Genomic DNA, 16,311 nt, shown 5'->3' on the forward strand with positions numbered 1-16,311 from the left:
TATGTAATGCATATTTTAAATGGTATAGAATGATATTTGTCTTGAAATGTGTAATACAGCCATTGAAGATCTGTAACCTCTGCAAACCTTTATCGCAACAGTTCCCTTTTTTTGTCACCCAGAAACCCTTTATTGACACCAGCATGTCAATGTCATTAAAGCTGCGTGCTGAATGCATTGTTTGAGAGGCCTTCCAGGCTCACGATAGTTATGACCTCTCCTCAGGATAATAAGTAAAAGGCGACGGCAGCATCTCCGGTATCTTCTGTATTGATAGTACTTCAATGAATGTGCACACACAGCGACAAATGCAACGTTTCCGCTACATCGTAGCCTATGTCAAGCATAATAACACATCTAAATGCCTAGAGCCTCACTTGTAAGGTAACCAATCCATTAAACAACACAACACCCACTTCCTTTAAACTAACCAATGTACAACCAGGTATACTCGTCCTTATTTACATGGCATTATATATCATTAAAAATACCTGTGTTGTCGTGCAAAATGGTGAACACATCGATTACCTGGACTCCATGATCGCGTCTCCCGGTGTTCACTGCGCATGTCCATATTGTTAGTAATTGGCCAGAATGCGGATGACGCCACAGTCACCTGATAATCACATGATTGTTTAACTCCGCCTTATCGAGCTAACCTATACACCAGGAAAACATCCTGTTGTCATAGATACCGACGCTATCACAGGAGATGAATCTCCAAATCACACATTACCTATGCACTTCCCAAAATCCTATATAGCGTGCAAGGAGTAATTCTATTAAAATAAAGATATCCTGCACCGCCTCGCAATATCATACCATATATTCAATGCGGGCATAACATATGGGGACAGTGCGTCCAAAAATGTCACTTTTTCTCTCTCCCTCCTTTTTATAGATTCTGGGTATAATGCGACGGTGTGGACTGAGATACCTGGACTCCACTGCTGACTGACCATTTGGTAGGATTTTGTGGCCGATTGCCGTGATTGTATAGTGGTGGTTAATTTACTCCAGCCATTATATACTTTTTGACGCACGCTCCCCATATGTTATGCCCGCATTGAATATATGGTATGATATTGCAGGGTGGTGCAGGATATCTTTATTTTAATGAAATTACTCCTTGCACACTATATATGATTTGGGGAAGTGCATAGGTAATGTGTGATATGGAGATTCATCTCCTGTGATAGTCGGTATCTATGACAACAGGATGTTTTACTGGTGTATAGGTTAGCTCGATAAGGCGGGGTTAAACAATCGTGTGATTATCAGGTGACTGTGGCGTCATCCGCATTCTGGCCAATTACTAACAATATGGACATGCGCAGTGAACACCAGGAGACGTGATCATGGAGTCCAGGTAATCGATGTGTTCACAATCGCAAGTTTCACCCTTCTTTTGCACGACAACACAGGTATTTTTAATGATATATAATGCCATGTAAATAAGGACGAGTATACCTGGTTGTATATTGGTTAGTTTAAATGAAGTGGGTGTTGTGTTGTTTAACGGATTGGTTACCTTACAAGTGAGGGAGGTTCTTTTTGCACTATATTAGATTGGGCATTTAGATGTGTTTATTATGCTTGACATAGGCTACAATGTAGCCGAAACATTGCATTTGTCGCTGTGTGTGCACATTTATTGAAGTACTATCAATACAGAAGATACCGGAGATTCTGCCGTCGCCTTTTACTTATTTACCGGACTGCTGAGGATCTGCGGTTGTGGTGTGGCTGGTGCATTCTGGTGCGGTTGTTGAGACCTTCGTGTGCTGCTCCTACATATTTTTTTGACCTCTCGTCAGGAGAAGCCATCAATAACAGATTGGTGGGGGTCCAACACTCAGCACCACGTCAATCAGCTGTTTTCATAGTGTAATGGCCGCGCAAGTTTACAGCAGCTCAGCTCCCATTCACTTGTATAGCTGTGTCTTCACTAAGCATGTCAGTTGTTATAAATGTATACATGTATACATGCACTTTAAAGGGACACTAAAGCTACATTCCCATGACCGTATTTTTGGTCCACATCCAATCCACATCTTTTGCGGATCGCATGCCAACCCATTCATTTCTGTGGGGCTGCAAAAATGCGGACAGCACACGGATATCACCCGTGTGCTGGCCGCATCCACGTTGCCTTGCCTCAAATTATAGAGCATGTCCTATTCTTGTCCATTTTCCAGACAAGAATAGACCTTTTTACAATGGGGCCTGCATCCATATCCATATTTTGCTTCGCACAGGTATATTTAATCTATTTGATTTAATGTTAGTGTGTGTCGTGAAAAGATATCGACAGTATCCACTATAACGGTGACCTCCACAGCCCCCGCCCCTTAACACTGACGACACCCCCCCCCCCAGTGCTCCGTCTCCTTAAAATGGGACCTCCACAGCAGCCTGCCCCTTTAACAGTGAGTTCCACAGCACCCCACCCCCTTGACAGTGACCTCCACAGGGGCCCGCCCCCTTAACAGTGACCTCTACAGCACCTACCACTTAACACTGACCATAGGTTACAGTCCCCTTAACTTACTTCCACCATTCCTGGCCCCCTTAACAGAGACCTCCACAGAGACTGCCCCTTTAACATTGACTGTAACAGTACCCCGCTGCCTTAACAGTGACCTCACAGTACCCCGCTGCCTTAACAGTGACCTTACAGTACCCCGCTGCCCCTTTAATAGTGGCCTCCACAGTCCCCTCCTCCCTTAACAGTGACCTCCACAACGGCCTTCCCCCTTAACAGTAACATCCACAGAGCCCTCCCCTTTAACAGTAACCTTCACAGTGGTGCCCCTTTATTAGTGACCTCCACAGTACCCTGTCTCGTTAATATTGATTTCCACAATAACCCACCCCTTTAACAGTGACCTCCACAGAGCTCCGTTCACGTAAAATGTGACTTCCACAACAGCCCGCCCCATAACACTGAACTCTATAGTGGAACGTCCCCTTAACTGTTACCCCCACCGTTCCCTGCCCCCTTAACAGTGACCTCCACAGCGTCCCACCCCCTTAACAGTGACCTCCACAGCGGCCGCCCCTTTATTAGTGACCTCCACAGTACCCCATCTCCTTAACAGTGATTTCCACAACACCACGTCCCCTTAACAGTGGCCTCTACAGCAATATGCCCCTTAACACTGACCTCTATAGCAGACCTTCCCCTTATCTGTGACCTCCACAGCAGCCTGCCCCTAGGGTAGCCAGAGGTCCGGTTTTAGGCCAGACAGTCTGGCTTTCAGACTCCCTGTCCTCCGTCCAGTGCAGGGCCTGGACGGACACAGGGATGTCTTTTTGAACTGCTCACTCTCAGACAGCAGCACTGTGCTGTCTGAGCGTGAGCTGCAGGGAGAAAGTCACCGTCGCTCCCACCCCTGCAGCTGACAGAAGTTGATTTTTACCTTCATTTTTTTCAATCTCCGTCGATTGTGGAGTGGGAGGAGGCGTGGCCTAACCGGTCGGGTGTGGCTTGGCGGGACCTAGGGGCGTTGTTTTTAAGTTCTTTTGTGGGTGGCCTAAATGGCCAACCTACTTGCCCTCTAAACTGTGACCTCCACAGCACTCTGCTCCCTTAACAGTGTCATCCAGAGCTCCCTGCCCCTTTAAAGCTGACCTACAGCAGTGAAGAAAAATGGCTGGGTTGTTATGGAAACCTGGAGTAAAACTGTGTGTATGTGGAGACTAAGGACCTGGAGGCTTCTATTAGCTAATGTAGGTCATGTGATGTGCCATATTTGCATTTTTTGGGAATATCTCAGGAATGATATGTGCTAGAGAGCTGAGACCCTGTCTAAAACCTTTCCGGACACATGATGTATGTACCGGTGTGCCAAATTTTATGATTGTGAATGCGACCGTGCCGATTTCTTTAGCGGACACACACACACACACACACACTCGGCTTTATATATTAGATTTCTGATATGGTCGTGTTAATGTAGCCTTAATATCAAAAGATGGAAATGGCTACAGATCAGACCATTCCCTACCTGGAGGCTGCTGTAAGCCTGAGGTGTTATACATTGGTAATCACCATTACTTTAACCCTTTCTACTATATTTATATATTTTATTGATGTGTACAAGTCTTAATTTGTCTTTTTCATTTCTCCCATGGTCTTTACAGCAACCAGCTGAGAAAGAGGAAGAGATAATTCGCATGAGGAAGGTTAGCAAAATGTTGGTTTTAAAATTACAATGTGTTTATGACTCAGTCTTGGTGATTGGTTTCTATGGGCAACAAGGCAAGCTATCCTTGAACCCCACCCCCTTCACAACACACTTGGATCCTCTAAGCATGCTTGTCTTCTGAATGGGGAGATGGGAGAAAGTGCTGCCAGACATCTCTAACAGCACCTTATCTTCCTGAAGGATTGGGCTTATTGAAATCCAGATGTCTGCTAGAGTTGGGAGGCCCTCATACACATTAGATGGTCGGCTAGTCCCACTGAAATTGGCAGTACATGGAATATATATGGCCAGCCTTACAGTTTTGATAACTGAGGGTCAATATTTACCTGTTGATAGCCACACTAAAGCATAGATATTGCAAAAAAAACACAAAGCCTACTTTATATATTCTTATACTCCTGTATTCTCATTCTACATTTACATGACATGCAAAATTCTCAAAGATAACTTTGCATGTGCCTACGTTTTGTTTTTTTGTTTTATTATTTTCAATTTTTTAAGCAGCTTTTGCTTGAGCAGTTAAATTGATCCAGTTAATTAGCTTCTTAACATATTTATTTATTAAAATATTAAATAAATGCAGTGCGATAAAGGGGAGAGGATTCTATAATATATTCTAGGGAAACACAGGTCTTTCCAAACCAGATTATTTAAAGGGAATCTTTCACGAGTATGAACTAGTGGTGGATTCAAACGCAGGGTTACGTTAAAAAATGTTGTTGAGCAGGACCTGAGCGGTGAGGTCCTTGTATCCATGAGCCACAGCTCCACCTGCCCTGACATGGATGATTGACAGCTTTCTTCCCATGCTATGTACATGGTAAAAGCAGCCTTTTCCATTCAATGGCTGGGGAGCCAGGAGCTTCCGAATACAAGGACTCCGCTGCATGTGCACATCATTGAATGGACTCCACTGGAGCTGCTAAAGAAAATGACTGGACAAAAAAGGTAAGTGACCCTGTGTTTGAATCAGGTGAAGTGTTCCTGTAAGTCCCTCCTTTTTATATTTTATGGATTAAGATGTTTAAATGTCAGCATCTTGTGAAGACAAAAAGGGAGGATTTGTCCACAGGACCTAGGTGGTCTGTACTGGAAAGCTGGAATCCGATGGCTCTGGGAAAGGTCTCTCATATATGAATGCAAATATAATATTAAAGGGGTTGTCCGAGACCTAAAAACATAAAAATAGGAGTGACCGGATATGTTGTAAAATAAATAAATAAAAATATTTTAACACAGTTACTCTTTCCTTTTTATATGACCGTTTAGTGGAGACATTTTTTGCGGCATTACATTTTCTAGTGTATGGAGGGAAATAAAGAAAAAATGATTTGGCTTTCATTTCTGTCACGTTCCCCACTGTAGGCTTAACTAGCTTTAATTTAAATGTTTTTCTATTTTATTTTTGTTCACGTTCACAGAAAAGAGCAAAGAAACTAGAGGGTGAAAACATATATATCAGGCATAGCAATTTAATGTTGGAGGTTGGTATTAAATCATGCAGCTTACTTTTTTTTCATCTTATTTTTTGTTTGTGCAGACCTTGTCTGCATGTTTGTTCATTTTTGCATGTTTTTCACACTTAGTTTTGAATCTTTGTTGCATGTTTCCAAAGCAGAGCGTTCCATGTGACTAATTTTATCCAGTAAATATTTGACTGCTCCTGAGCTTAGTTTTCAATTGTTCCCAGCACTACAATAAAAAATAAAAAATCTACGGCTAGGTTTTTACAGATCTTATGCAAACCTATCCATTGCTATGGTAACAGACAACAAACAAGCTTTGTGTAGTCTGATTCATTCCATCTGTTTCCAGCATTTTACTCTGAAATACATTTGGTAGGTTAGAAAGAAGTAGGGGGTAGGGAAAAGTGTATGACTGCAGAAGCAGACTACACAGGGTTTATTTCTTGTCTTTTACCATGGAGACATAGATTTACACGAACTGAACCGAAAGAATAGAGCTTTTACGTTGCTGTATTTTTTCATTTTAATTGCATTGGGGCAGTGAAAAATGCTGTTGCTAAGCTGTTTAGTTCCCTTTAAAGGGAACTTGTCACCATGGAAATGTAGCATGAACAGCTAGTAGCAGGTTATAGAGCAGGAGGAGCTGAGCAGATTGATACACAGAATGCCTGGTCTTCCTATGCCTAGGAGTTATATGGATGGTCCTAACTTAGTGATTGATGGCATTACCTATATGACTGTGTATACAGAGATGGTTGTCAATCACTGACTATGCATAGAAAGAGCAATGTTTTTGATGAATAAAATCCAAGTTATACTGAATCAAGACTATATATCGCTCTGCTCTGTAACCAGTTGCCTGCATATTGCACTGCTTTTTATTGGTGTCAGGTTCTCTTTAAGCCTATTTAGTGGCCCATTCTCCCTTCTGCCAGTTTTTTTTTATATTTCTTTTAAAGTAAGAATGGAAACAGACGACAAGAGTAAGGATAAGACCATAAAATAGCAGTTTTAGGAAAAACTGCGCTCTTGCTGCAAAAAATAAATAAAAAGGACATGTTTATGCTACAAAGCAATAGGGAATTGTGGAATGCACTACAAACTGTGTGTTTTTTTTTTTATGGACTTTATTTTTCTCGCATTTCATGTTTGTTTGTTTTTTCTTGTGCAGCTTGTTCTGGGTATGGTCTTTGTGTTTTCTTCCAGGTGTTTTCCTACTGGAAAACTCACTGAAACAATGATGTAAAAATGTGAGACCCCTTGCTTTTTTTTTTTTCCAACAGCCCTCAATACAAGTGAATGGGTCCACGTCTGCATGCAGCAGCCCTACAGACTGTGCCTGTGCATTGCGGAGCGCAATTTGTGGTCCGCAGCACGGGCCCAGCCGGCACACGTTCATGTGCATGAGGCCTTACCCTTTTTAAAAAGCTTCGTGAATGTTTCCTTTTTGACCTTTTGTGTGTTGAAGGATGATGGGCCTGAGCTATATCTCTGTCCACTTTTGGCAGACATTTGGGGCCAAGTTCTGGAGCAGGCAAATTTTTATAGGGATGTAATACATTGTGTTTTTCTGTTGGACCTCTGCTGCTTTGTTTCTATTTTATGGGTTGCTTTGTGTTTGATTGCTGTTGTGAAGCTGGTCATAACTTTGTGTTTAGCATTTCTGTGCTTCTACATGTTATATAACAGGATACATGTGTTCCAGCCGGTAATCTTGTGATGTCAAGCTAACGCATGCTAATAATACATAACCTGTACCTGGGCTTTTGTAACAGCATTGTAATAATTTGAAACAACTTTTATCTGTTACCTGTCCTTTAAAATATATATTATAGCATTGTGGTTTTTTAAGCCTCAGGAAATATTTGAACTGAAGTTATACCATTGTGTAATTGGTAGTAGTGGAAAGAAATGTAGTAAAAGATTGGTATCATTACAATATGCGTGACCTCAATATGATTGACCTTCGCGGCTATTGGAAAGATCCATCCACCAAATACGCAATTGCTATATTGAATGTTAACTTTTACATAGAAACTGCATAAAAAAAAATGAACTTTACTTTACTACTCTTAGGGTCCATTTACACGTCTGCATCCGTTCCACAATTTTGCGGAACAGGGGTGGACCCATTCATTTTCAGTGGGGCCGGAAAAGATGCGGACAGCACACAGTGAGCTGTCCGCATCCGCAGTTCCGTTCCGCAAAAAAATAGAACATGTCCTATTCTTGTCCACAGACACGGACAAGAAAAGGCATTTCTATTAAAGTGCCTGGCATGTGCGGTCCGCCAGTGTCGGTGTTTTGCAGATCCGCAATTTGCGGACCGCAAAACACTTGCGGACGTGGGAATGGACCCTTATTCAGTATGCCCTATAGTTATCCTATACAAGTCTGCATTCACAGTTCTGGTGTCATGTTACCTTAACCAATGTATATTGAAAGCATAGTGTGCACCCTGTTGTTTTTCACGTGACAGAGATTTAGGGTTTACATCATTCTTTGTAGATATTGTTGTAACGTAACGTGAATTCTAAAGATTTGAGACTGAATGAGCTTACGCAGGCTTAGTGAATAAATATATCTACTAAGTGTGATTAAATATACAATAACACAAATCACATACAGATAAAAAGTAAATAAATATCACTAGCCTAAATGGGGTGGGGACTCTGTCGATCATGCTATAACCCATGGCTGTTTACCACGTTATAACATATGACCGACACCCAAGGGTGGACAAGAGATAGGGCAAGTCATACCTACATCCTACCTAGGGTAAAGTCTTCAAATGGAGTTTCCTGAGGGAATGTGTGTCACAGTTTTAAACCTGTTAGCCCCTCCTCCAGTGTGCAGCACACATGTCTCTGAGATCACTCAGGAATGTGGTTTTATCAGCACAATTGGGGATGGGTACTATCTCTAACCCACTTCATTACAAGGAAACTTATAAATTATTACACAGAGTATTAAATAGAATTAAAGGGGAGAACCAATCAGTACTTAAAGGGAGTCTGTCACCTCCATATGGCCATATACAGTGCTTACATTGCCCTATAGCACACCTATACATGAATGTTATGGTACCTTTCTCATTGTCTTTACACTTGCAGAAGGTGGAAAAAACGCCCCAGCCTCTGCATATGCCCGCCCTCCTATTCCCTTAAGTCATCCCAAGGTCTGGCCGAGATCCCGCGACTGTGCACTGCCTCGCCGGGCCGGAGCATGCGCACTGCGATCCCCATTGTTGGCACGGCATCGCTTTAACTACTGCGCATGCTCCAGCGAACGGCGCAAAACCAGCGGCAATGTTGTGTTTTCCGGCGCATGTGCAGTAGTTAAAGCGATGCAATGCCCACAATGGGCATCGCAGTGCGCATGCTCCGGTCCGGCGAGGCAGTGCACAGTCGCGGGATCTCGGCCAGACCTTGGGATGACGCAAGGGAATAGGAGGGCGGGCATATGCAGAGGCTGGGGCGGGGGAACAATGAAAAAAAGCAGGGCAGCCTGGGCACCAACACAGTGAACGCCGCCCCTGGGCACTTGCCAGTGCTCATTGCATATCAATCAAAGTTCGTTTTTCCACCTTCTGAAAGTGTAAAGACAAAGAGAAAGGTACCATAGCATTCATGTATAGGTGTGCTATAGGACATTGTAAGCACTGTATATGGCCATATGGAGGTGACAGACTCCCTTTAAAGGGAATCTGTCACCTGGTTTGAGCATATTAACCACTTCCCATCTGGGCCATTTGCCCCCTTCCTGACCAGGCCAAATTTTGAAAAACTGACATATCTCACTTTATGTGGTAATAACTTTGGAACGCCTTTATTTATCCAAGTCATTCAGAGATTGTTTTCTCGTGACACATTGTACTTCATGATAATCATAAATTTGAGTCAAAATATTTCACCTTTATTTATGAAAAAATCCCAAATTTACCCAAAAATTTAAAAAATTCGCAGTTTTCTAAATTTCAATTTCTCTGCTTTTAAAACAGAAAGTGATACCTCATAAAATATTTATTATTTAACATTCCCCATATGTCTACTTTATGTTGGCATCATTTTGGAAATGTCATTTTATTTTTTTAGAACGTTAGAAGGCTTAGAAGTTTAGAAGCAATTCTTCAAATTTATAAGAAAATTGCCAAAACCCACTTTATAAGGACCAGTTCAGGTCTGAAGTCACTTTGTGGGGCCTACATAGTGGATACCCCCATAAACGACCCCATTGTAGAAACTACACCCCTCAAGGTATTCAAAACCGATTTTACAAACTTTGTTAACCCTTTAGGCGTTCCACAAGAATTAAAGGAAAATGGAGATCAAATTTTTAAATTTCACTTTTTTGGCAGATTTTCCATTTTAATCAATTTTTTTCTTTAACACATCGATGGTTAACAGCCAAACAAAACTCAATATTTATTACCCAGATTCTGCGGTTTACAGAAACACCCCACATGTGGTCATAAACTGCTGTATGGGCACACAGCAGGGCGCAGAAGAAAAGGAACTCCACATGGTTTTTAGATGCCATGTCCCATTTGAAGCCCCCTGATGCACCCTTACAGTAGAAACTCCCAAGAAGTGACCCCATTTTGGAAACTAGGGGATAAGGTGCCAGTTTTATTAGTACTATTTTTGGGTACATATGATTTTTTGATCATTCATTATAACACTTTATGGGGCAAGGTAACCAAAAAATTGGTTGTTTTAGCACAGTTTCTATTTATTTATTTTTACAGCGTTCACCTGAGGGGTTCAGTCAAGTGACATTTTTATAGAGCAGATCGTTACGGACGTGGCGATACCTAATATGTATACTTTTTCTCATTTATTAAAGTTTTACACAATAATAGCATTTTTGAAACAAAAAAATTATGTTTTAATGTATCCATGTTCTGAGAGCTATAGTTTTTTTATTTTTTGAGAGATTTTCTTATGTAGGGGCTCATTTTTTGCGGGATGAGGTGATGGTTTTATTGGTACTATTTTGTGGGACATACGCGTTTTTGATCACTTGGTGTTGCACCTTTTGTGATGCAAGGTGACAAAAATTGCTTGTTTTGCCAGTTTTTTTTTATTTTTTTCCGGCGTTCACCCGAGGGGTTAGGTGATGTGATATTTTTATAGAGCTGGTTTTTACGGACGCGGCAATACCTAATATGTATACTTTTTTTTATTTGTTTCACTTTAACACAATAATAGCATTTTTGAAACACAAAAAAATGATGTTTTAGTGTCCATGTTCTAAGAGCTATAGTTTTTTTTTCATTTTTGAGAGATTTTCTTATGTAGGGGCTCATTTTTTGCGGGATGAGGTGAAGGTTTTATTGGTACTATTTTGTGGGACATACGCGTTTTTGATCACTTGGTGTTGCACTTTTTGTGATGCAAGGTGACAAAAATTGCTTGTTTTGACACAGTTTTTTTTTTTTTTTTTTTACGGTGTTCATCCGAGGGGTTAGGTCATGTGATATTTTTATAGAGCTGGTTTTTACGGACGCGGCAATACCTAATATGTATACTTTTTTTATTTTTTCTATTTTTAATTTTTTTTTTTTCATTCCTTACTTGGGGACTTTTTTTTTTTTTTACATGTGAAACTTTTTTTATTTTTTTTATTTTCAACCTTTTATTTTTATTTTTATTTTTTTTATTTTACACTTTTCGTCCCCCATAAGGTCATACAAGACCTCTGGGGGACATTTACTTCACTTTTTTTTTTTTTTTTTTCCACTGTTGATTTCTCCTGTAACTGGGGCTGACATAGTAGCCCCAGTTACAGGACAAATACACCCCTATAGAGGCTGTACAGCATAATTCTGCGCTGTACAGCCTCACAGCAGGGCTGATCGAGGTCTCTGAGAGACCTCACACAGCCCCTGCACACTCCGGTCACGGCGGTCACATGACCGCCGGGCCGGAACAGGAAGCGCACAACGCTTCCTTCTCTGCAGACACAGCGCTCGGTGAGCGCTGTGTCTGCAGCGATCTAGAAGGCAGGGACACCTGGGCACTGTCCCTGCCTTGTCTTAGGGTTGCCCTGCTGTCACTGACAGCGGGCAACCCGATCAGCAGCTGCACGATTAGCGTGCAGCTGCTATTTCTGAAAGGACGTTTTAGAACGTGCTTTCAGAAATAGACGTCCACCCATAGGACGTTTATATCCTATGGGCGGACGTGAAGCGGTTAAGGTGTTACTACTGCCATGTACAATAAAATACCTTATTTCTTGCTGTAGTCTTCATTTTGTGTTTTGTGGTTTCATTAGCGATAAAATCCTTTTTATGTTATGCAAATGAGTGTCCAAGGTGCCCAGAGGGGCTTTATTATCCTAATCTGGAGCCCAGGAACTCCCCCGTACAGTGCCCAGCCCGCCTTCTTTTAGAGCCAAAGCACGCCTCTTCCAGCATAAGTAACTGCCCACACCCAAACTCTTTGCGCCGCCCCCGTCCGCTATGTGAAATCTCACGCAGGCGCAGTACCGCAAACTGCCTGCGCGATGTAGAAGCTCCTGAGGGCAATAGCTTTACATTTGTCACTGGGCTCGGCCTTGGACACTTATTTGAATAACATAAAAAGTGGATTTTTATCGCTAATGATGAAACAACAAATGAAGACTACAGCAATAAATAAGGTATCTTATTGTACATGGCAGTAGTAACACATTAACCGCCTCCGGACCGCCTAAGGCAGGATCGCGTTCCCGAGGCGGCAGCCCTGCGCAGTCACGCATATATGCGTCATCTCGCGAGACGCGAGATTTCCTGTGAACGCGCGCACACAGGCGTGTCAAAAAATAAAATCTCACATGAACTCGCCATACCCCTCACGGAATCCAAATGCGTAAAAATTTTTAGACATTTATATTCCAGACTTCTTCTCACGCTTTAGGGCCCCTAGAATGCCAGGGCAGTATAAATACCCCACATGTGACCCCATTTCGGAAAGAAGACACCCCAAGGTATTCCGTGAGGGGCATATCGAGTCCATGAAAGATTGAAATTTTTGTCCCAAGTTAGCGGAAAGGGAGACTTTGTGAGAAAAAAAAAAAATATCAATTTCCGCTAACTTGTTCAAAAAAAAAAAAAATTCTATGAACTCGCCATGCCCCTCATTGAATACCTTGGGGTGTCTTCTTTCCAAAATGGGGTCACATGTGGGGTATTTATACTGCCCTGGCATTCTAGGGGCCCTAAAGCGTGAGAAGAAGTCTGGGATCCAAATGTCTAAAAATGCCCTCATAAAATGAATGTGGGCCCCTTTGCGCATCTAGGCTGCAAAAAAGTGTCACACATGTGGTATCTCCGTACTCAGGAGAAGTTGGGCAATGTGTTTTGGGGTGTCATTTTACATATACCCATGCTGGGTGAGAGAAATATCTTGGCAAAAGACAACTTTTCCCATTTTTTTTTTTTATACAAAGTTGGCATTTGACCAAGATATTTATCTCACCCAGCATGGGTATATGTAAAATGACACCCCAAAACACATTGCCCAACTTCTCCTGAGTACGGAGATACCACATGTGTGACACTTTTTTGCAGCCTAGGTGGGCAAAGGGGTCCACATTCCAAAGAGCACCTTTAGGATTTCACAGGTCATTTACCTACTTACCACACATTAGGGCCCCTGGAAAATGCCAGGGCAGTATAACTACCCCACAAGTGACCCCATTTTGGAAAGAAGACACCCCAAGGTATTCCGTGAGGGGCATGGCGAGTTCCTAGAATTTTATATTTTTTGTCACAAGTTAGCGGAAAATGATGATTTTTTTTTTTTTCTTACAAAGTCTCATATTCCACTAACTTGTGACAAAAAATAAAAACTTCCATGAACTCACTATGCCCATCACGAAATACCTTGGAGTGTCTTCTTTCCAAAATGGGGTCACTTGTGGGGTAGGTATACTGCCCTGGCATTTTAGGGGCCAAATGCGTGAGAAGTGGTTTGAAATCAAAATCTGTAAAAAATGGCCGGTGAAATCCGAAAGGTGCTCTTTGGAATCTGGGCTCCTTTGCCCACCTAGGCTGCAAAAAAGTGTCACACATGTGGTATCGCTGTACTCAGGAGAAGTTGGGCAATGTGTTTTGGGGTGTCATTTTACATATACCCATGCTGGGTGAGAGAAATATCTTGGCAAAAGACAACTTTTCCCATTTTTTTATACAAAGTTGGCATTTGACCAAGATATTTATCTCACCCAGCATGGGTATATGTAAAATGACACCCCAAAACACATTGCCCAACTTCTCCTGAGTACGGGGATACCACATGTGTGACACTTTTTTGCAGCCTAGGTGGGCGAAGGGGCCCACATTCCAAAGAGCACCTTTCGGATTTCACCGGCCATTTTTTACAGATTTTGATTTCAAATTACTTACCACACATTTGGGCCCCTAGAATGCCAGGGCAGTATAACTACCCCACAAGTGACCCCATTTTGGAAAGAAGACACCCCAAGGTATTTGCTGATGGGCATAGTGAGTTCATAGAAGTTTTTATTTTTTGTCACAAGTTAATGGAATATGAGACTTTGTAAGAAAAAATAAATAAAAATCATCATTTTCCGCTGACTTGTGACAAAAAATAAAAAGTTCTATGAACTCACTATGCCCATCAGCGAATACCTTAGGGTGTCTACTTTCCGAAATAGGGTCATTTGTGGGGTGTTTGTACTGTCTGGCCATTGTAGAACCTCAGGAAACATGACAGGTGCTCAGAAAGTCAGAGCTGCTTCAAAAAGCGGAAATTCACATTTTTGTACCATAGTTTGTAAACGCTATAACTTTTGCCCAAACCATTTTTTTTTTTACCCAACCATTTTTTTTTTTATCAAAGACATGTAGAACAATAAATTTAGAGAAAAATTTATATATGGATGTCGTTTTTTTTTGCGAAATTTTACAACTGAAAGTGAAAAATGTCATTTTTTTGCAAAAAAATCGTTAAATTTCGATTAATAACAAAAAAAGTAAAAATGTCAGCAGCAATGAAATACCACCAAATGAAAGCTCTATTAGTGAGAAGAAAAGGAGGTAAAATTCATTTGGGTGGTAAGTTGCATGACCGAGCAATAAACGGTGAAAGTAGGGTAGGTCAGAAGTGTAAAAAGTGGCCTGGTCTTTCAGGGTGTTTAAGCTATAGGGGCTGAGGTGGTTAATATGCTCAAACCAGGTGACAGATTCCCTTTAAACATATCCTTACAATACAATTGTTAATGTTCAGAAGTAGAGATACACCTACTGTGATGCATTGTCCAGTCAATGGCAGCCGCCCACACCAGCCATCATTTGGCTACTGGTTAGAGCTTACAGTTCGGATTACACTTGATAACGGTAAAGAGTTAATCAGTTTTCTGAATTTCTACATTTTTCACTTTGTTTCTCTGTGGTGAGGAAATAAAACCTACTTATCGCTCACGTTTTGTGAAACTCTTTCAGCTAGCCTGCATTTAAAAGTATGCTCAGCCAACACCAGTGCAGTTCCAATATAGCAAGATATAGCAGCACAACTTACTGGTTTATACACTGGGAAATAGATAGCAGATATATTCACTTAGTAGCTATTATATGCAGCTGGAAACTATCTAGAGTATTCTTTTTGGATTAGTGTTAAAATAGAGAACTCTCTTCTATTACATCCCATATTCTCTTATTAGGCGGCTTTTGGTTTGGAACTATTAAAAAAAAAGACTAAAGTATTTACTATAAAGCTATAATGTGTGACAACCCAAAGAAAGGACGAAACATTGTAGAGAAGTAGTCATTTCATACAGACGAGAATTGTAACAAATGTGGCAGGACTGAACATAATTTATAAAGGCTTGCCTCTGAACTCCAGTATGTGTCATCATAAGAACAGTTTCATCTTGTGCCTAGAACTGCAAATGGATATTGGGGGTCATTTATCAAAGACCAAGGCTGGCCTTTGATGGCTTCGACGCTGCTGAAGGATGCGCCTAATTTATGACGAGACGCACCTCCTCCAGCAGTCCATTTTCCTAGATGGAAACCTACTCCAGTCCCTAACTGGAATAGTTTTCGGTCATTTCCAGACGCTAATGTTGGTGAATTTTTCAGGGTTGATGTCCTGGCCCCCACCACTCACCAAAACTCTGCGCAGGCATTTAAAAAGTCTCAAAATTGGGTCCTTAATTTTTTTACGTCAAAAACTGGCATAGTTTTTTTTTAGTAAATGACCCCTTGTGTGTATATGTCCTTAAGAAAACCAGAAGCTCTAGAGTGTTCATGTATATAATAGGTCAGTGTTGCCCTCTCTTCTTCAGACAACTGCTTTAAAAATAGAAATTTACCTATTTACTCGGCAGACAGTGCAGTTAAGTGATGAATTATATGTAGGTAAATCTTCAACCTCTGCTTTCACTGGGAACTTTATAATGGGGCATTAACACGATCGCGGGGCTGCCATACTATGATGACTTCAATGGGTCAACCATCTGCAAGAGGTGTCAAAAGATAAGACATGTTATATCTTTTGCGGCACGGACCCGGAAGCCCACGGAAGGGCCTCCTTGTTTTCTGTTGGCTTCCCGATTCGTGCCCTGCACTGCAAAAGATAGGACATGTTTTATCTTTTACCGCAACCTGTGGATCGTGTACCCATTGT

General features: G+C 41.5%; 1 protein-coding gene across 12 annotated transcripts in view; it reads left to right on the forward strand.

The window, feature by feature from the left end:
- LOC120995258 (protein 4.1-like) overlaps positions 1-16,311 on the forward strand; it is a 204,309-nt gene that overhangs the window by 157,972 nt on the left and 30,026 nt on the right. For 10 of the 12 annotated variants that reach the window (XM_040424342.1, XM_040424344.1, XM_040424345.1 and 7 more), the window contains 2 exons: positions 4,147-4,188; positions 5,633-5,695. In XM_040424342.1, the coding sequence (XP_040280276.1) occupies positions 4,147-4,188; positions 5,633-5,695 (105 nt within the window). The remainder of the gene's footprint in view (positions 1-4,146; positions 4,189-5,632; positions 5,696-16,311) is intronic. The other 2 variants (XM_040424343.1, XM_040424352.1) reach the window with 1 other exon arrangement.

The sequence above is a fragment of the Bufo bufo genome, chromosome 3 (assembly GCF_905171765.1).
Source record: "Bufo bufo chromosome 3, aBufBuf1.1, whole genome shotgun sequence".
NCBI lineage: Eukaryota > Metazoa > Chordata > Amphibia > Anura > Bufonidae > Bufo > Bufo bufo.